The sequence below is a fragment of the Phocoena sinus genome, chromosome 4 (assembly GCF_008692025.1).
Source record: "Phocoena sinus isolate mPhoSin1 chromosome 4, mPhoSin1.pri, whole genome shotgun sequence".
In the NCBI taxonomy this organism is placed as follows: Eukaryota; Metazoa; Chordata; class Mammalia; order Artiodactyla; family Phocoenidae; genus Phocoena; species Phocoena sinus.
Genome location: NC_045766.1, coordinates 22,602,676 through 22,623,248, shown reverse-complemented (window position 1 = coordinate 22,623,248; position 20,573 = coordinate 22,602,676). Strand labels below are relative to the sequence as shown.

The window sequence follows — 20,573 nt, the reverse complement described above, 5'->3', positions numbered from 1 at the left end:
ATCTCAAGGAAATAAACTTGCAAAAATGTACAAGGATGAAGGGAATGGGAGGAGGAGGGACCAATACATACAATAATGCACTGGTTAAAAAAAAAATCAGGAGTTACTCCTATTACCCTGGGTATCTCCCATGTATACATACGGTACACATTAGTAAACTTAAAAAAAAAAAAAATCCCAGTACGTCTAACTATACAATGGAACACTAGCCAGCTATCAAAAGTGGTGATATAGGTCTTTATTTATTAACATGGGAAGATGCCCACAATATACTCAAAAGATTATAAAGCAACACTTACGGTATGATCTCTTTTTGTTAAAAAAAAATTAATAGTAACATTAATACACATTTTTAAAGTCTGCCCAGACATATACCAAAATATGAATAGTGGACGTCTCTGGGGTGATGAGATTAGGCAGCTCACTCATACACTGCCTTTCTGAGAACTACAAGAAGATACGCTTTCTCCAGGCACACCCCATGCTCTAGGGTACACAGCCCAGTGAGCTGAGTATGGATTTCAGCCTCCAGGCACCACTCCTCCACATTTCCTTGGAGTGAGTGCCCTTATACTGGGATAGGATTATGGATAGCTTTCACCTATTTATGCCATTCTCCGGCTGGCTTACTATTATTACAATAAACCCAGAAATTTACTATTTGTTGATATTTTCGATTTTGAAAAAAAAGGTCTTGCCTTAATCCTTCCAAAACTAATCCCAACTTTACTTGTACTACTCCCACTGCCCTTACATGATGCCGCATACTCTGATAATTTGTGCGTGTTATCTATTTAAATGCACGTACCAAATAAAATCTCTACCCCAAAAGCATATAATACAAAGGTTAGATAAGGAGCACAACCTGCACTAAGAAATGTCATTCTAACACAAAGTGCAGACACTTACTACTGGAAATGAGAAGGCACTGAGAAAGGTAGTCTACACAAATTAACCACTCTCCACCACTCAAAAATTCCTTCAGCAGAAAGTTAGGACACTCTAGAAACAATAATAACTGTTCACAGTTTTTTCCCCCATTTAATTCCAGATGCAAGATCTATTTCCTCATCACATTAGTGGGTTCCCCACAGACAGCCATTCGAAAAAAAATCGTGAGTGATTACCATGCAGTTAGGCAAGGCATGTGTAAAATAATACCACCGCTGGACTAGGATTAAAGGACAACTGGTTCTTTTCTTGGCTCTTTGGAATATGTAATTTTATACAAAGTAAAAACGCAACCTCTCTGGGGCTCATTTTTCTCGTCTCTAAAGCAGGGTTTGGGCTAAAAAACCTCCAAGGCCCCTTTCACCTTGTGATAGGACTTTAAGCCACCTTTCCACTCTGGAGGAGCCGATTTCAAGCAACAGCCAGTCTATTTTCTAAGTCAGAGCAAATTTACTCTCTTCGTACTTCTCTTGACAATGTCATGCCCGAATAGTTCTCAACTCTAGAAATATTCTCACTCAGAAAAAAAGGTCTGTCATGACCAACTAACAAAATATTTTTCAAAAGGAAAGAAAAACTAGTTTACTTAAGTGTAAAGGGGGGAGGAGGAAGCGCACTAGTCCTTATTCAGATATAAACATAATTTTTCCAAAAAAAAAAAAGAGTCACTCCAAAGCAGCACCACACTGGTGGATGGTTTAAATATTTCTTTTAAAACAAAGAACCCACGCAGAGGAAAAACTGCTAGCAAATTCAATCATCACACGTTTTGAAGGCACAGGAAAAAAAACTGTGCCATTCAGACCGGATTTACTTTCCCCCAATGAAGCACGTTGGTAAGAAAACCTGTGTCATTATAAAGGAATTAGGGAGAAAGCAACCTTTTAAACGGTCTTTTTACTGTCCAAACTCAAGTGCACTTTCGTGTACCGTGTACTTCTGTGCTTAAAACATGAGTGCAGACCACACACTTAACACTCACACTCTTCCGACCAGCTGGGGTGGCAGCGTGGACGAGTCACAAGATAGCGGCGGGAGTGGAAATTTCCTCTCCCCGGGCGTGGGGCAAGGTCGGGCTTCCCCAAACCGCTCGGCGCCGCTGGCCGCCTCCGCCAGGCCTCTCCGGGCCGGCGCGCTCCGTACAAAGGAGGCCGGGCGCTCAGCCCCCACGCGCTCGGGGTTCGGGCAAGGGTTTACCGGCTTCCGGCGCCGCAGGCCCGGGCAGCACGTGCGGCCCACTCCCGGCAGGGAGGAAGGAACCGGCGCGGCCCGGCGGCGGCTGCCAGCGGGCCCCGCAGCCTCGCTCGCCCGCCGCCGACCCCGCGAGAAATGAATGGGGCCGCGCTGCTCCTCCGGCGCCGCCGCCCGCGTTCAAGGCTGGCGGCCGCGGCGAAAACAGCTGCGGGCGGAGGGAGCGGCGGCTCCCGGGGCCCCCGCGCGGGGAGCCGCCTCCCGCCTTCCCTTCCCACCCGACCCCGCCCGGCGCCCCCCGGACCGCGGCCGGCCCCGGCGCCCAACCGCCGCCCGCTCACCCCAGCTCTTGGCGGTGCGCCCCAGGAACTCTCCGGTGGTCGGGTTGTAGATGAAGAGCTTCCACTCGGCCAGGCTCTGGTTGAAGGACTTCTTCTCTTTCTTCGTCATGGTGTGTGTGCGGACGTCGAGGGGAGCGGCGGCCGCGGGGGTGGAAGCGGCGAGGAGCGCAGAGGCGCGTCCGGGCTCGAGCGGCGCAGCCCGGCGACGGCGGCAGAAGGCGGGACGGCCTAGGAAACCTCCTCTCTGTGGTGAGCGCTCGACCCGACTGCGCTGCGCCGCGCCTAGCCGGGCCACCGCTCCGGCCGCGGGAGCCTGACGTCTCCGCCCTCCGCAACCAATCCCCGCGCCGTTCAGGCCCCGCCGCCGCCGCCGCTACCGCCTCCAGCCGGCGGCGGGGCGCAGCTGGAAGCTGTGAAGACGCCCCGCCCACGGCCACGGCCCCGCTCGGTGGTACCCGGCTTGGCTCCGGGACGCTCGGCGCTCCCTCTTCCCGGCAAGAAGAAAAAGCAAAAACTACGCATAGCAACTTAAAAAATCATGAGAGCTTAATAAGAAGCAGATTTATAATGACAAGCAAAAGATGAGCATCCCTAACCCGCTGGTTTTTCAGGAGAACTCTGGGGAGATGCTGCGGGCAACCGGGATCCGGAGTCCCCTCGCTTCCTAGCCTGCGGCGGCGCGGGACTAGCAGAGAGCGGAAACGACTCCAGTCCACCGAGGACGGGACTTCACCACCGTCTCCCCAAACCGTTTCCAGGCGTTTTCCTCTGGGCTCTATGACGTGACTAAAAGATAATCCGCTGTAGTATCTCGTGAGGGTGTACGGTGTATTACATACCTTCGCTCAGAGAATGCCCTGACTTCGCTCTTTTGAAGGAGTCAACTAGGATTCTTGGGTCAATGGGAATTTCATCCTAAACATGCCAGTATTAACTAAATGCAGTATAGTTTTCCCCAGATTTAATTGATCAATGAAATCAATACACATGCTTTCCTGAGTTTCCTGTCAACCGCAAGACCTGCTTTTTCTCAAACACTCAGACTCTTTACAGGAAATCAATTCTTCGTTTAGTCTTGATGCCTAAATACTGTTCGCGGCTTTTCATCTTTTCCACTCTATTGGTTGCTCCCCTTGGTCAGAGCTGAGGGTGCAGTCGATGTTTTCCTACACGAGATGGAGCTGAAGAGTACAATGCTTTGAGACTGTTGGGACAGCATGAAAAGACTTAAATAGGAGTTTGGGCAGGAGGTGCTTTCTTTCTTTTCTTTTTTCTTTTTTTGGAAAAAAGAAATGGAGCACTGCCTATGTTTTATTAGCAAATAAAAAATTATGAATGAAGAAATGTAGCACACATCTTACCGTTTGGAATGATACATTGTGATCCATCCGACAGTTTAAACAGCCAGCAAATGCTTTAAAGGAGTAAATGGATAACAAAATTCTGGCGTTGCTTTTGTTTCCTCACTTTGTTTATCAAAACAAGGAATTATGAATTATGCCTTTCACAAATGGAAAAGGAATAGAAGAATATATTATTATAAAATGATTTTCCCCCTGCGCTTACGAAAGCTAAATTTAAAATTATGACCTTGGGAATGATAACCAAATCCAGTTACTTTGTTGAGCCAATGACAGCAAAAGATTTGTAGAAGCATTTTGTAAAATTTGGCATGAAAATAGTACTACAAATAGCAAAACATCGTGCAAGCAGACTAGAATGCATTTCTTTAGTTCATAAATAAGGTCGAAAGGGAACTGAGGAATGGAAGTAGTTAACTATTTTTGTCTCATTAAAAATCTAACTACAAATTAGAGGACAGCTAAAATATTGGTAGAGCTGATAACAGGCTTTCTAGTTTGGGTAAGAGGGAAGATACAGAGTCTATTTGGAATAAAATATAAAGCTGCTTGGACTTTCCTGGTGGTGCAGTGGTTAAGAATCCGCCTGCCAATGCAGGGGACATGGGTTCGAGCCCTGGTCTGGGAAGATCTCACATGCCGCGGAGCAACTGGGCCCGTGCACCACAGCTACTGAGCCTGCGCTCTGGAGCCCGCATGCCACAACTACTGAGCCCACGTGCCACAACAAGGGAAGCCACCTCAATGAGAAGCCCACGCACTGCAATGAGGAGTAGCCCCCGCTCGCCGCAACTAGAGCAGCAAAGGAGACCCAACGCAGCAAAAAAACAAAAAGAAAACAAAAAAACCCTCTGCTTTATTTATTTTGTGTGTGAGTTAATAACACAATAAGCACACTTCAAGAAATAATTACCTGGCACATACAACGAAAACATGGTAAACAAGAACTTTATGAAATAGTGTTTCAAAGATACTGAATGCTGTCAGACATTTGTAGTCATTAATATGCTTTTCATATGTAGTGCTTTGTGGTTTTCCAATTAAGTACTTAAATACAAATATAATTCAGTAAGTATTTTCAAAACTCATGCCTAGTTTAGTATAATACCTGATCCAACAGATTTCAGTTTGGGGAAAAGTTTACATCCTAATCCAAAATACAGGAACTATTTGTTTCTCTGATACATGATACTTGAGCATTACTTGCAAGAGAAAATACTAAGTGTTTTGGGGGATATAGGCCTACCAAGTATGAATAGATGAAATATCAAATTTAATCAGAGCTTTATTCCCTGTAGATTTACTTTACCATACCCAAGTCTCCCTTTTATTTTATTTCTTTTTTAATTTTTGAATTTTATTTAATTTTTTTATACAGCAGGTCCTTATTAGTCATCAATTTTATACACATCAGTGTATACATGTCAATCCCAATTGCCCAGTTCATCACACCACCACCTCCACCCCCTGCCGCTTTCCCCCCTTGGTGTCCATACGTTTGTTCTCTACATCTGTGTCTCAATTTCTGCCCTGCAAACCAGTTCATCTGTACCATTTTTCTACGTTCTACATATATGTGTTAATATACGATATTTGTTTTTCTCTTTCTGGCTTACTTCACTCTGTATGACAGTCTCTAGATCCATCCACGTCTCTACAAATGACCCAATTTCATTCATTTTTATGGCTGAGTAATATTCCATTGTATATATGGACCACATCTTCTTTATCCATTCGTCTGTCGATGGGCATTTAGGTTGCTTCCATGACCTGGCTATTGTAAGTAGTGCTGCAATGAATATTGGGATGCATGTGTCTTTTTGAATTATGGTTTTCTCTGGGTATATGCCCAGTAGTGGGATTGCTGGGTCATACGTTAGTTCTTTTTTTTTTTTCGGTATGCGGGCCTCTCACTATTGTGGCCTCTACGTTGCGGAGCACAGGCTCCAGACGCACAGGCTCAGCGGCCGTGGCTCATGGGCCCAGCTGCTCTGTGGCATGTGGGATCCTCCCGGACCGGGTCACGAACCCGCGTCCCCTGCATCGGCAGACGGACTCTCAACCACTGCGCCCCTAGGGAAGCCCCTATTTCTAGTCTTTTAAGGAACCTCCATACTGTTCTCCATAGTGACTGTATCAATTTACATTCCTACCAACAGTGCAAGACGGTTCCCTTTTCTCTACACCCTCTCCAGCATTTGTTGTTTGTAGATTTTCTGATGATGCCCAATCTAACTGGTGTGAGGTGATACCTCACTGTAGTTTTGATTTGCATTTCTCTAATAATTAGTGATGTTGAGCATCTTTTCATGTGCTTCTTGGCCATCTGTATGTCTTCTTTGGAGAAATGTCTATTTAGGTCTTCTGCCCATTTTTGGGTTGGGTTGTTTGTTTTTTTTTTTTGGGTTGTTTGTTTTTTAATATTGAGCTGCATGAGCTGTTTATATATTTTGGAGAGTAATCCTTTGTCCATTGATTCATTTGCAAATATTTTCCCCCATTCTGAGGGTTGTCTTTTCGTCTTGTTTATGGTTTTCTTTGCTGTGCAAAAGCTTTGAAGTTTCATTAGGTCCCATTTGTTTATTTTTGTTTTTATTTCCATTACTCTAAGAGGTGGACCACAAAAGATCTTGCTGTGATTTATGTCAAGAGTGTTCTTCCTATGTTTTCCTCTGAGAGTTTTATAGTGTCTGGTCTTACATTTAGGTCTGTAATCCATTTTGAGTTTATTTTTGTGTATGGTGTTAGGGAGTGTTCTAATTTTATTCTTTTATATGTAGCTGTCCAGTTTTCCCAGCACCACTTATTGAAGAGACTGTCTTTTCTCCATTGTATATCCTTGCCTCCTTTGTCATAGATTAGTTGACCATAGGTTCATGGGTTTATCTCTGGGCTTTCTATCTTGTTCCATTGATCTATGTTTCTGTTTTTGTGCCAGTACCATATTGTCTTGATTACTGTAGCTTTGTAGTATAGCCTGAAGTCAGGGAGTCTGATTCCTAATCCAAAATACAGGAACTATTTGTTTCTCTGATACATGATACTTGAGCATTACTTGCAAGAGAAAATACTAAGTGTTTTGGGGGATATTGGCCTACCAAGTATAAGCAGATGAAATATCAAATTTAATCACAGCTTTATTCCCTGTCGATTTACTTTACCATACTCAAGTCTCCCTTTTAAAAGAGAAGTTATTTTGCCAGATAAAATACAGGATGCCCACTTAAATTTGGTGGTGATATGTATAAGTATATTCCCTGTAATATTTGAGACATACTTACATTAAAAAAAAGATTCTTGTCTATCTGAAAATCAAATTTAACTGGATGTCTTGTTTTTTCATTTGCTAAATCTGGCTTCCCTACTGTAGAGGATACCTATGAATCCCACAGCAATAATAACAATGATCATTTATACATACCAAGTCCTAGGCCCCGGACCACTTGCTTAGTGTGATTTATTTCTTAATCTTCACAAATACCCTAAGAAGGAGGTATTAGTTCCCTAATTTTGTAAATGAGGAAACGGAGGTTTAGAGAAATTAAGTGACTCACCCATGGTCAAAAAGGTATCAAACAGCAGCACAGTGATTCAATGCCCATCTCTCCTCCACCACCCAATACTGCTTCCACAGTGAATGACGGCAAAGTTCTGGGAAAACTTAACAAAGCTGAATGAGGCAGAATGAGAGAGAAATGGTTGTAGGCCACTGGCTGAGTATGCTCTCCAATCAGCAGAATCCATTTTCTACTTTCTGTGGGCATAAACAAGATATTTGGGCTCTTAATTTTCTAAAACTCTTTGTTTATTCCCGAATTTTATTTTTTTAATATTATTTATTTATTTATTTTATTATTTATTTAGGCTGCGCCAGGTCTTCTTTGCGGCATGTGGGATCTTTGTTGTGGCATGTGGGATCTTTAGTTGTGGTATGCATGCGGGATCTAGTTCCCCGACCAGAGATTGAACCCGGACCCCCTGCATTGGGAGCATGGAGTCTTACCCACTGGATCACCAGGGAAGTCCCTATTCCTGAATTTTAGAATTGTTTATACAGAAAAAAGTATTTCAGTTCTTAAAACAGCATCTTATTTATAACTTGGTGTTATAACTAGGACTGTGATACTAAATCACTGAAAGACCATTGTCCCTCAGAGAATAGATATTAAGATTTCCTTAGAAATAGTCCTTTCTTCCCCACAAGCAACAGCTATAATTGTGTTGGGATTTTATTGTATCTGAGAAACACAGTCATGAATATATATATTCTCTTCACAGAAAATGTCCTTTTCCACACATTGATTTTAATATTGAATACTTTTACTAATCCTTTAACAAACAGCATCTCTACATACTTTGCAGGTTAAAGGGCACACAGTTGCATTGTTGATTATCTTGAATAAAATGAACCAGTGCTTTCATAAAGCATGAGCACAGTGTCTGGCACAGAAAGCGCTCTGTAAATGGTAGGGGGTTTTTGGGTATAATTTCTAATACTGTCATCCACTGTGTTAGGTGTTTTATGAAAAAGTGTATGATATGATCTAACAGGATTTTTTACTAAATGAAAAATAAATTCAAAAGACCAAATCAATATGAAAGAGTAATTAATAATTTGGTTATCAAAATTTACAGGAGTAGGTGAAGTTGTAAGTGAAACAAGAATGGTAGAATATTGATGTTTATTGAAGCTGGGTGATGGGTGGATGAAGTTCATTATACTTTGTTTACTTTGTATATCCTTGAAATTTTCCAGGATAGAATGTTTTTTTAAAATGGGGCCAAAGGATAGGAAATTTTCTTGATGCACAAGAAAAGTTCACTTAGTTGAAAAATAACCGGAAGAAGGTATGGATGTAATGTTTTCAAAAGAACGATTTAAAAAAAAAAAACAGCTGAACTAATGGGAAACAGATAATTCTGGGAACATAAGATAATTTTTTTGTATTCTAATTAGTAACCAGAGGTAAAGTTGAGAAGCTGTTGTATCCATAAGACAAAGACAAGTATATGTATATAAATATATATATGTATGTATGTATATATATGAGACAAAAAAATATTGAAAATTTAAAATATAATTAATTCCTATAATTTAAAAAATCAACATAAGGGCTGAAAGAAAAGGTCAATGGAATCTCCCAGAATGTAAAGCAAAAAGACGAAAGAAACACTGTATTTTTAAAAGTCCAAAGACTATCTAGGTTCAATCCAGGAGGGACAATAGTGAACTAATAGTTCCAGAAGGAGGTAAGAAAATGTGGGGGAGAAAATAGTGAGAGAAATACAGAAAAAAAAATGTCCTAGAGTTGAGAAAAGATAGAAGTCTTCAAACTGAAAGAGCTTACTGAGTGCCAAACAAAATAAATAAAAATAGAGCCATACTTAACCCTAACCTTGTGATTTTATAGTACATCAAATACTAAGAGAAGTTCCTAAAAGCTTCCAGAGAACAAACAACAGGTCAACTACAACAGAACAAAAACCTGATTGGCACCAGTCTTCTCATCAACAAAAGTGCTAGAGACAGTGGTGGACTGCCTGCAGAGTTCTGAGCATCAGAATCCCATACCCAGCTAAGCTATAAGGGTAAAGTGGAAACACGTTCAGACATGTAAGAACTCAGAAAGTCCACCTCTCAAAAATCCTTTCTGAAAACATCAGTTAAAGATGGACCAGTAAAAAGGAAAAGGTATCCAAGAAAGAGAAAAACCTGGGGTGCAAGAAACACTGGTCCTAACCCAGGAGTGCTATGAAGAGGAGGTCTAAAATAACAACTGTATACAGCAGGCTAAGAGAACAACAGATTTTAAAGGGAGAAGAATATCTTCAAGCAGAAAGTAGATTCCATGGCCATGGAGACTGGGATTAAGATCCTGGACAAATTTAATCATATGGTGAAGGCATGTGCTTCTTCTGTTAAGTGAAAGGCAATTAAAATCAGCAGAAAACTGTGTTCCAAATATAAAGCAAACTAAAATGTGGCAACTCATGGAGCGTTTGAAAATGTAATTATATAATCTCAATGTTTGGAGCATCCTTTATTTTTTTTTGATTAATTAATTTTAATTTTTGGCTGTGTTGGGTCTTCGTTGCTGCGTGCAAGGGCTTTCTCCAGTTGCAACAAGCGGGAGCTACTCTTCATTGCAGTGCGCGGACTTCTCACTGTGATGGCTTCTCTTGTTGCGGAGCACGGGCTCTAGGCGTGCAGGCTTCAGTAGTTGTGGCACACAGGCTCAGTAGTTGTGGCTCGCAGGCTCCAGAGTGCAGGCTCAGTAGCTGTGCCCTCGGACCCAGTTGCTCCACGGCATATGGGATCTTCCCAGACCAGGGCTCAAACCCGTGTCCCCTGCACTGGCAGGCAGATTCTTAACCACTGAGCCACCAGGGAAGCCCTGGAGCCTCCTTTCTATTGGCACAGGGCTAGTGATATGGATTTACTTTTTCTTTTTTTTTAATTTACTTTTTATTTTATATTAGGGTATAGTTGATTTACAACGTTGTGTCAGTTTCAGGTGTACAACAAAGTGGTTCAGTTCTACATATACATATATTCATTCTTCTTCAGATTCTTTTCCCATATAGGTTATTACAGAATATTGAGTAGAATTTCCTGTGCTGTACAGTAGGTCCTTGTTGATTATCTATTTTATGTATAGATTTACTTTTTCTATTCTAACAGATGCATTTTGTTCTACAGTGAATACTATTTTCATAATCAAAATAGTAAAATTGCAGCTTATTGACTTGCAATTCTTCAGAGTCAACTGAATGACCAATCACAGAAGAAAATGTAAATGTTGTAAATTATGACAATATAAAAGTAATGGTGGGGTTGACAGAAGTCAAGGGCTTTATGTAGGAGAGAGTTGAAGGAAAAAAGTTGAAAGGAAGTGTAGAAGTGTTCATTTTTTTACATAATAAATAAGAAGGTAAGAAATGTTAAGAGTAAAGAGTTTAAAGATGGTGGAAATGGAATGGAGGTTTAAGTATGTTCTTTAAAGTTATAACTATAACCAATGGAAAAATAAAGTAAATACTAAATAATAGGACTTCCCTGGTGGCGCAGTGGTTAAGAATATGCCTGCCAATGCAGGGGACAAGGTAGGGAAAGATCCCACATGCTGTGGATCAACTAAGCCCGTGCGCCGCAACTGCTGAGCCTGCGCTCTAGAGCCTGCGAGCCACAACTACTGAACCCGTGTGCCACAACTACTGAAGCCTGCATGCCTAGAGCCCATGCTCCACAACAAGAGAAGCCACCGCAATGAGAAGCCCGTGCACCACAACAGAGTAGTCCCCACTCACCACAACTAGAGAAAGCTCGCGCGCAGCAACAAAGATCCAACGAAGCCAAAACACAAACAAAAACTGGATAATACTACATATTATTAATAATAAAATAATACTATGGCTAAAAAATATGAAATGGAGGATGAAGTGGGATATAGTACATAAATAGCTCATTTATCATCTTCCTTGGCAGAGAGTTAATAGTGTTAAAATTTGACAAATAAAAAGATAGGTATATTGGGAATTCCCTGGTGGTCCAGTGGTTAGGATTCCCTGCTTTCAGTGCCAAGGCCGTCGGTTCAGTCCCAGGTTGGGGAGGGAACTAAGATCCTGTAAGCCATGCAAGGTGGCCAAAAAACAAACAAACAAAAAATGTATATGAGCGTATTATTTGGAGCTAAGGAGAGAGTGACTGACTTCCTTAATCCATTCAGGCTGCTATAACAAAATACCATAGACCAGGTGGCTTATAAACAACAGAAATTTATTTCTCACAGTTCTGAAGGCTGGAAGTCCAAGATCAGTGTCCTGACATGGTGATGTGAGAGCCCTCTTCCAGGTTGCAGACTTCTAATTGTACCCTCACATGGCCGAGAGGGGAGGGATCTCTCTGTAGCCTCTTTTGTAAGGGCAGTAATCCCATTTATGAGGGTTTCACCCTCGTGACCTAAGCACCTCCCAAGGGCCCCACCTCCTAATACAATCATCTTAGGGGTTAGGATTTCAATTTATGGATTTGGGGGGGCACAAACATTCAGACCATAGCAGTGACCAAATGAAATAAAGCAAGAAAGGATTTAAAGTGATTACTTCTAGGGAGTTCAGTGAAAATCATGTATGTTTTTCCAATGGGATAGGAGAGAGGATACATGTACTTTTCATTTGTAGTTTGTTTCATCTTGTAGTTTGATTTTTTTAAAACCATGTACATGTTGTTCTACTTTGATAGTTTAAGTGGTTGGGAAAAAAGCACTTTAGTGTAACTGGCTCCTCCCATTACAAATCCTGAGACCCACAATTCCTAACTGCAACCCTTTTTTTTCCTCCTTAAAGGAAGATTTAAGTTCTTCAGTAACAGGCTAAGAACTAACACCTTAATAAATGAGTTACAAGGTATTAGGTGAAACCAAATGAAATTTTGACCTATGAAGATAGCAATTTCATATCATTCAAATTAATATATGCTTTTTTCACTAAAAAAGTGCAAGTGAAGCCAGAACTGTAATTATAGCCTGTTATGCACCATACATTTCGTTTTTTATATTGATTTTTCTACTTAATTTAATTAAAAAAAATTTAAACCCCACAGAGCTCTGTCAAAAACACAAAACTATTTTCAATTATAGAAAGGGCTAAGCCATCAGTCTCCAGAGAACTTTGGTTTACTTTTTTTAAATTAATTTTTATTGGAGTATGGATGCTTGGTTTACTGTTGTTTGATATGTCTCTTACAAAGCAACCTGCTAATTTAACTCAAATTTGAAACTAAAAAGATGTCACATGAAGCCATTTATTTAATATTCAGGGCCCTTGTACATGTAATATGCTGAAGTAATATGCCCTGCAATTTTTCTATTTATTTCTTTCATGACAAACTCTAACCAAAGAGGGGCCAGGAAGAATTTCCTAATACAAGGGCCAGGCAGACTTAAGAACAATGTCTTATTACTTAATCACTGTTTTTCAGCAAACCTTGAAAGTACCTGAATCTCAAAAGTTAGCCCTAGGCTTTTTTTTTTTTTTTAAATAAAACTCAATGCTCCTCCCAAATTTGAGGTATTTGATTCCCTAACTGAGAATCCTTCTCGAATATTTTCATCCTATACCTGACAATTTATTCCTGATTGTTACTATGAAGGACTAAAAGCTGTAGAGGATGTGTAGTTTCAAACTATAGTTATAGTAGTATAAGCATATTGCTCATAGACTCCTAGATCTCTAGAGAAGGGACCCTCAAGATCAGCTGATCTGTTCACAAATGAGGAAACTGAGGCCTAGAGACTGAGAAATTTAGTCTATACAGAAACTTAATGAGATACATAAAGTGACCAGAGAGTGTTCAGCTCCTGGTGAGACCTTTTTTCTGTTATACTGTGCTGTTTCCTTAACTCAGAAATTCACCATCAAAAATATCCAGGTTTTTTTTTTTTTTTAAGAAATTAGTCAAAAATGGACTTTTGTAAACCCAGAAAATCATGATTCTCCAGAAATTCTATAAATTAAAAAATATGTTGCCCCTCAGAGGTCAGGAATAATGGTGGTAAACAAAATACTTTCCATATCCTGAAGTCTGGGGCATCCTTCAGTGGAAAAGGAAATGTGGGCTAAAAGAATAGTAGACCCTATCTTTCCATATTTCATCTTTATTTGAACAAAGGTGTCTCACGAATAGTGATCAGGGCTCATTTCCCTCTATTCAAATAAGCTGTAGGCTTCTGGTGTGTTTGCCAGACAACTTCTAGGGCAAAATTGGAGCAATTCAAAACTTGAATCCAATTTTCTAGCTGCCAGGATTGCATTACCTGATAGCATTAATAAATAACTGACTTATTATTTAAACAGTCTCTTTTCCTTTCAGTTTGATGTTTTGTTTTCAGTGGAAAATAATTGTGTCAGAGAAGTGACTTTTTTCTTTTAAGCAGGAACTGTCTGTCACAATCTGACTAGGAGGAACATGAAGGAAGATTTAAATGTCACTTTAGGTAGTATCGCAACAGTGTTTCCTAAGAGACTTGATAATATCTCCAGGGCCATGGGAATTCAAGTTCCTTGACTCTAATTATTGTGTTGCAACCGACTCCTGACATGACCACAGCTACCATAGTTTAATTACTTTTACACAAATTCATTATCTCTCATGAATTGTGTACAAGTATATAACTCTGCCTTACTGGATATATTATGAGGAGAATGGTCTTTTGGTTATATGACGGTTTGGGAGTTAGGAGATGTCCATAAATGAATATTGTGTTTCAACTTCCTGCAAATCATGTAAGCTTATATCAGCTAATGATCTTTCCATAGCAAGAAACAGAAAGCAAACTCCTAGTGACTTAAACAATAAGGAAAATGTACAGGTGAACATAGCGTAAAGTCCAGCTTTGAGAAAGGTTTAACCCAGGGCCCAAATGAGTCTATAAATCCTGGATTCTTGCTTTCCATTTATTGGTTTTTAGGATTAGTTTCTAGAAGCTTCTGGGCCTAATTATTTCCATGTTCAAATCCAGAAGAAAAGAGAGACGCAGCATCCTCAATAGCTTAAATAAAACTCCTAAATGTAGCCTCATTGACCCACCCACTGCCCTGACTCGGGTACTGTGTTTGTCCTAAACCAACTGTGAAGACCAGAGAGGGACGTGGTATATGCTGATTGGATCAAGCCCAGGAGGGTCCACTCTTGACCTGGGGGTGGGGTCAGTCTCTCTCAATTGCATGGTTCAAAAATTTGGAATAGTGTTAGGAAGAGGGGAGGGGAGATAAATCCTACAGACTTCTATTTAAATAACTGCCTTCAGAAACTAAAATTTCAGGGACTTCCCTGACTGTCCAGTGGTTAGGACTTGGCACTTCCACTGCAGGGGGCCCGGGTGTGACCCCTGGTCAGGGAACTAAGATCCCACAAGCCGCACATCCTGGCCAAAAAACAAACAAAACCCCTTGAAACCAACCCCCCCCTAAACAATAACTAACATTTCAACCTAGAGTCATTCTTTCCTTCATTGATTTATTCAACTAACCTTTCTTCAGAGGTCCCCATATGTGAGGTCTTTTTTTTTTTTTTTTTTAATTTATTTATTTACTTTGGCTATGCCAGGTGTTAGTTGTGGCACACGGGATCTTTAGTTGTGGCATGCACACTAGTTCCCTGACCAGGGATCAAACCTGGGCCCCCTCCATTGGGAGCACAGAGTTTTAACCGCTGGACCACAAAGGAAGTCCCTAAAGTGAATGCGTTTTGATTTTTGAAGTTAACTTGGGGGTTGGAAGAGGGTTTACATACATTGAACACAAGACATTGTCTTCATAATTTTTTCCAGAGTCAGCTCCTTTTAGATCTAGGAGATAAATAAGTCTTCTTGTAGCAGTAATTTATCAGTCAGCAGTTGAGGTTCTGAGGAAGCAGTTCATTTGTCTAGTGTAGTGAACTTGTCTTAGAGCTCTTCCGGGCTCCTGACTACTCTCTCTCACCTCCCACCTCCAGGCTCAGTCTCCCTCCCACTCTAGGGAGGATGCTTATGGGCAGGAGTCTCCAAAGGCCTTGTTGGAAATTCATTAGCTCAGGAAAGAGTTGGTTTTGCTCTTTCCTGTGACTGCCTTGACCTTGGTTTCTGGATTTCTAGTAACCAAGAACTTTTCCGGTAACCAAGATCTGCCTATCTTCTTGTTCTTGGCTGACCCTTGCTCTGTTCCTGAGTCCCTGGTAATTGCATTTCCCTCCCAGTTTCACAGGGAGGTTATTGCCCTCTGTTCTCTCCAGTGACTACATTTATCTAACCTTGACTCCTAGACTCCTACACCTGAGTTATCTGCATACATTTCTCCTCTCCTTGGCATGGAATCATTCACTTAACACAGGTGTAAGCGTGTTCGTGTTTTTATTGGGGCCTGTATTCTACTTAGCTTTATTTTAATCTTAGTTCCCCAACCAGGGATCGAACCTGCACCCCCTTCAGTAGAAGTGCAGAGTCTTAACCACTGGACCACCAGGGAAGTCCCAGAGCTAGTGTATTTCTTGAATGCCCTGAATCTCACTGAAAACAACTCATTAACTTTCTAGCATTGAATTATATCAGCTGACAGGAACACAAACAAGGTGGGCTAAAAATAAAAAAAAAAAAACTGGATGATCACTTAACACCTCATAACATAAGCGGTGTGATGTGAACAAAAAGCAGTGCAAACACTTCAATAAAATCTGAACTAGTTATAACAGCCATCTGGTCAAGAATCCTATTTTAGTTTTTACAAGAGATCAAAAGCTTAAGAATTAAGAATCATAGGCATAACAATTTCCATAATCATCTCACTGCTTGAAACAGGAAGAAAAAAACATTGGTATACTCTGTTTTTTCTCTAAGTTATCTTGGCAGAAAAAAAAAGAAATGTGATTCAGTTTTGCAGGTAAGAATTTTTTGGAGCATCTTTCTTAAAGACAGGGGTTTCTGCACACTCACAGATATAGAGAACAAACTTGTGGTTGCCAAGGGGGAGGGGGAATAGGGGAGGGATGGATTAGGAATTTGGGGTTAGCAGATGCAAACTAGTATATGTAGAATGGATAAACAACAAGGTCCTACTGTATAGCACAGGGAACTATACTCAATATCTTGCGATATATGTGTCACATCACTTTGCTCTATAACAGAAATTAACACAACATTATAAATCAACTATACCTCAAGAACAACAACAAAAGACAGGGGTTTCTGTCTCTATTTCATCATTGAAATAGTTCAATAAACCAATTGCAGTATAGGATTTAAAAGATAAAATTCCCTTTAGAAATGGTATATGAAAGTATCTAGTTGTACTAACAGAATTATGCAAGACCAACACAGGCAAAATTAGCTGCAAAGCTCTTGAACCTTTTTGGGTTCTGAAACCATTGATATTACCTGGGGTATTTATGCTGTAAAATTTGACAGACGTCACACGTTTTACTTGGTGTATTCTCAGCTGCCATTCACCAAAAAATCAAAGAAAAGTGGTTTATATGACAAGAATATTTTTCTCATGGAGGAGGGCCCAGAGTTGGCTCAGGGCTCAACAGCGTCACAGAGAATCCAAGTTCTTCCTGTCTCATTCTCAATGGCTCAGCCGAGTGTTCCCTCGGGTCACGTGATGGCAGCAGCAGGTCCACAGGGACATGTCCCCAAGCAGGGAGGAGGGAGCAGGGTCTCCTCACACATCCCTGTCATTTTATTGGAGAAGAAAACCTTTCCCCAAAGCATGTACCTCTCTTTCCCCTTCTTTCATCGACCAGAACTTGATCCTACAGCACTGTTCACTGAAAAGTGATAGTGTGCTATGGGCAAGCTTTCCACATTTTACTAACCCATGGAACATTTCATATTACATGAGGTTCATCTCCCCTTTGAAGTCTTGAGAGTACTCAACCTTACGGGCCACGTGGACCTGCTTTCTTTTGTAAAGGTAGACCTTTGTCTACCTATTCCTTATGTTATTATTGGTGATTTCAGGCTTTCTATTTATTTAGTCAAGTTTGGAAAGTCATTCCCCATGGTCTAGATTTTTAAAGTCACTGGAATGAAGCTGTACCTAACATTAAAAAAATTTTGTTTTTAAATATCTGCATCCTGTTTTCATTCCTAATGAATGTTATGGTGTCTTTTTGCTTCTTTCTTTTCTGGAACAGACTTGCCAAAGGCTTTCTATGTTTTGATCTTGTCAGAACATAGAAGTTTAAAGCTATTGCTTTTGGCGTTCTATTTCATACTATCTATTATATCTTTATTAATTCCTTCCTTCTACCTTCTTTGGTTTATTTTTTTATTTCTTCTCTGGTTTCTGGAGTTGAATGCTAAGTTCATTTATTTTCAACCTTTCTTGCTTTCTAACATCTGGATTTAACATTATAATCTGCTCCCTGAGAAAATATTTTGTTATGACTCAGAGCTGAGATGCTTTGTTCCCATTGTCACTGATTTCTAAATAATTCTACTGCCCCACCCTGTGGGAGAATTATACTTCCTTATCCCATTGATGCTAGACTTAGCCATGCAACTTATACTTTAGTCAATAAAATACGAGTAGAGGTGAAGCCTACATTTTACGAGTCATAGTGTGGTTCCATCATCTTTCTTCTCCTTTGGCAAAAAGACAAGCAAAGTCCTAGATAGGGCTGCTTCTTCGGTCTGCATACCAGACTGAAGGTGACAAGAGAGTGGCTGCTGGCCTGGGATAGTGATGTAGTGTGAATGAGAAATAAATGATTGTTGTTCTAAACTCCTGAAACAGCCTTAAATGCTTCAGCACGCATTTCTGAAGAATAAGAACTTCTTCCTATGTAGCCAAAAATGATGTTTCACATCTAAAAAAAATTAATGATGATTTCTTAATATTATCCAATACTTAACACATATTTGAATTTCTTCATTTGGCCCAAAATGTCCTTCATAGCTGGTTTGTACAAACCAGAAACCAATCCAGAGCCACATGTTCCATTTAAGTTTTTAAACTGTCTTTTAACCTAGAAGAGTCCCTTTTCTTATTACACTGATTTGTTGAAGAGCCCGGGCCAGCTGTCCTAAAGAATGTGCCATCTTTTAGATTTGTTTGTTTCCCCATAGTTTTGTTTAGCTTGTTCCTGTATCCCCCCTATTTCAGTAAGTAAGTTAGATCTAAACATTTGGCTAGGTTCAAGTTAAACATTTTTGGCTAGAATACAGTATATGTGATATTGTGTGCTTTGTATTGTATCACATCAGAAGACACATACAGTTGGTTATCTCACCATTAGTCACGCTGATGGGATAGAGGACCACTAGGTTCAAGTGGGAGCAGCCTGATGCCTCCATTATATCGTTATGTTTTTTATCTCTTGTGACCAGAAAGTAACCCAAACGTTATCACTTTAATACGATATGAATAATCAAGTATCCTTCCACAGAGGTTTTAACAACAATTGATAATCCTTGCCTGAATCAATAATTTCATTAGGGACTATAAAATGACTCTTCTGTAAAGTAGAGCTTCTCCTTCTAAATGGAGACATTTGGTTTCTGCAATAAAGTTGCTACTAGAAAGGCAGGATAATGTTCCAATATTCACTGTAGCACTGTTTATAATAGCCAAGACATGGAAACAACCTAAGTGTCCACTGACAGATGAATGGATCAAGAAGATGTGGTATATATACACGACAGAATATTACTCAGCCATAAAAGTGAATGAAATAATGCCATTTGCAGCAACATGGATGGACCTAGAGATTATCATATTAAGTGAAGTAAGCCAGACAGAGAAAGACAAATATCATATGATACCACTTATATGTGGAATCTAAAAAAATGATACAAATGAACTTATTTACAAAACAGAAATTGACTCACAGACATAGAAAACAAATTTACGGTTACCAAAGGGGAAAGGAGGGTAGGAGGGATAAATCAGGAGTTTGGGATTAACAGATATACTGTACTATATATATAAAATAGGTAAACAACAAGGACCTACTGTATAGCACAAGGAACTGTATTCAATATCTTATAATAACCCAGAATGGAATAGAATCTGGAAAAGAAAAGATACGTGTATATGTACAGCTTAATCACTTTGCTGTACACTTGAAACTAACACATTATAAATCAACTGTACTTCAACTGAAAAAAAGAGATTTCAGACACAGAATATCTCGGAGTACGCAGGAGCCACTGCTGGCTGTGGCTACTACCTAGTTGAGAAAGTGAGTAACATGTACTCTGAATCACTGGTCACAGTGATTCTGTGATAAAATTAGCTACATGAGGAAGCAGTACTTAATTTCATTTTGGTTTAGTTTAGTTTTTAATCACAAGCGAGGGTGGGCATTGTGCAAGAGCACAAGAGAGCTGCTTTGACTCAGCCTCTGCTCCTGTCTTATCACCACGTGACCTTAGGAAAGACACAACCTCTCCAAGATTCAAGTCCCTCATCTGTAAAGTAAGGACACGAACACCTTCCTTACAGGGCTTTGGTGAGAATTTACAGGAGAATGCTGTGAAGCCCCATGTAAATGAAACCTGTGAAAAATTAATAAGTTAAAAATGTTTCGGGTTCTGTAAATGCATGGATTCAGTTCTAATTTTTAAAAATCAGGACTCGCCTATGACTTCCTGGTACAGAACAGTGAGGGTGGATGGGCAGGTCTGACAGACCCACCCGCTGCTTGGAGAAGCACCTTGGCATGCCAGACTTGGAGGATGGAAACTCACAAAACCCTCACAAAGGGTCAGAATCCCCCTCTCCTAGAACAAGTAACTTATAAGAGATTTTTAAAAAAAATTATGCACAGGTTGGAGCTTTCTAATTGATAGGCTGGGTTTTGCTGTTCTCATCTAGCTACCGGGAGTGAAGAATTCGCTTACCTATTTTCCTAACCTGAACTTGGACCAGCAGCTGTTCCCTGGCACGATCACATTCTAGAGGACTGTCTAAAGAACTCCTTAGTTTCTGGTTTGAGATTTGAAGAGTGATTTGTGGAATGTCCCCTCTGGAAAGCAAACAGTACTACAGAGCACGAATTTAATTCTTATGCCCAGAAAGTTCAGCTTCGATATTTTATTATAGACAACATTAACGGAAGACGCTGATTTCTCTGGGGACTGCTTTGGAAATGGTGTGAAAAAAAATGGAACATCGGGAGGACTGCCCAACATCTCTCCTCATTTTGCCATTTATATACAAGTCCTTATTAGGCAACAGGGAAAAAGTCACT

At 40.4% G+C, this 20,573-nt stretch overlaps 1 protein-coding gene across 2 annotated transcripts in view; it reads right to left on the bottom strand.

The window, feature by feature from the left end:
* The window catches only part of ATP1B3 (ATPase Na+/K+ transporting subunit beta 3), a 41,904-nt gene extending 39,043 nt beyond the window's left edge, over positions 1 to 2,861 (bottom strand). Inside the window, exon 1 of one of the 2 annotated variants that reach the window (XM_032630712.1) lies at positions 2,484 to 2,861. In XM_032630712.1, the coding sequence (XP_032486603.1) occupies positions 2,484 to 2,592 (109 nt within the window). In that variant the 5' untranslated portion in view covers positions 2,593 to 2,861. The remainder of the gene's footprint in view (positions 1 to 2,483) is intronic. The other variant, XM_032630713.1, reaches the window with a different exon arrangement.
* Between the last annotated feature and the right edge of the window lie 17,712 nt (positions 2,862 to 20,573).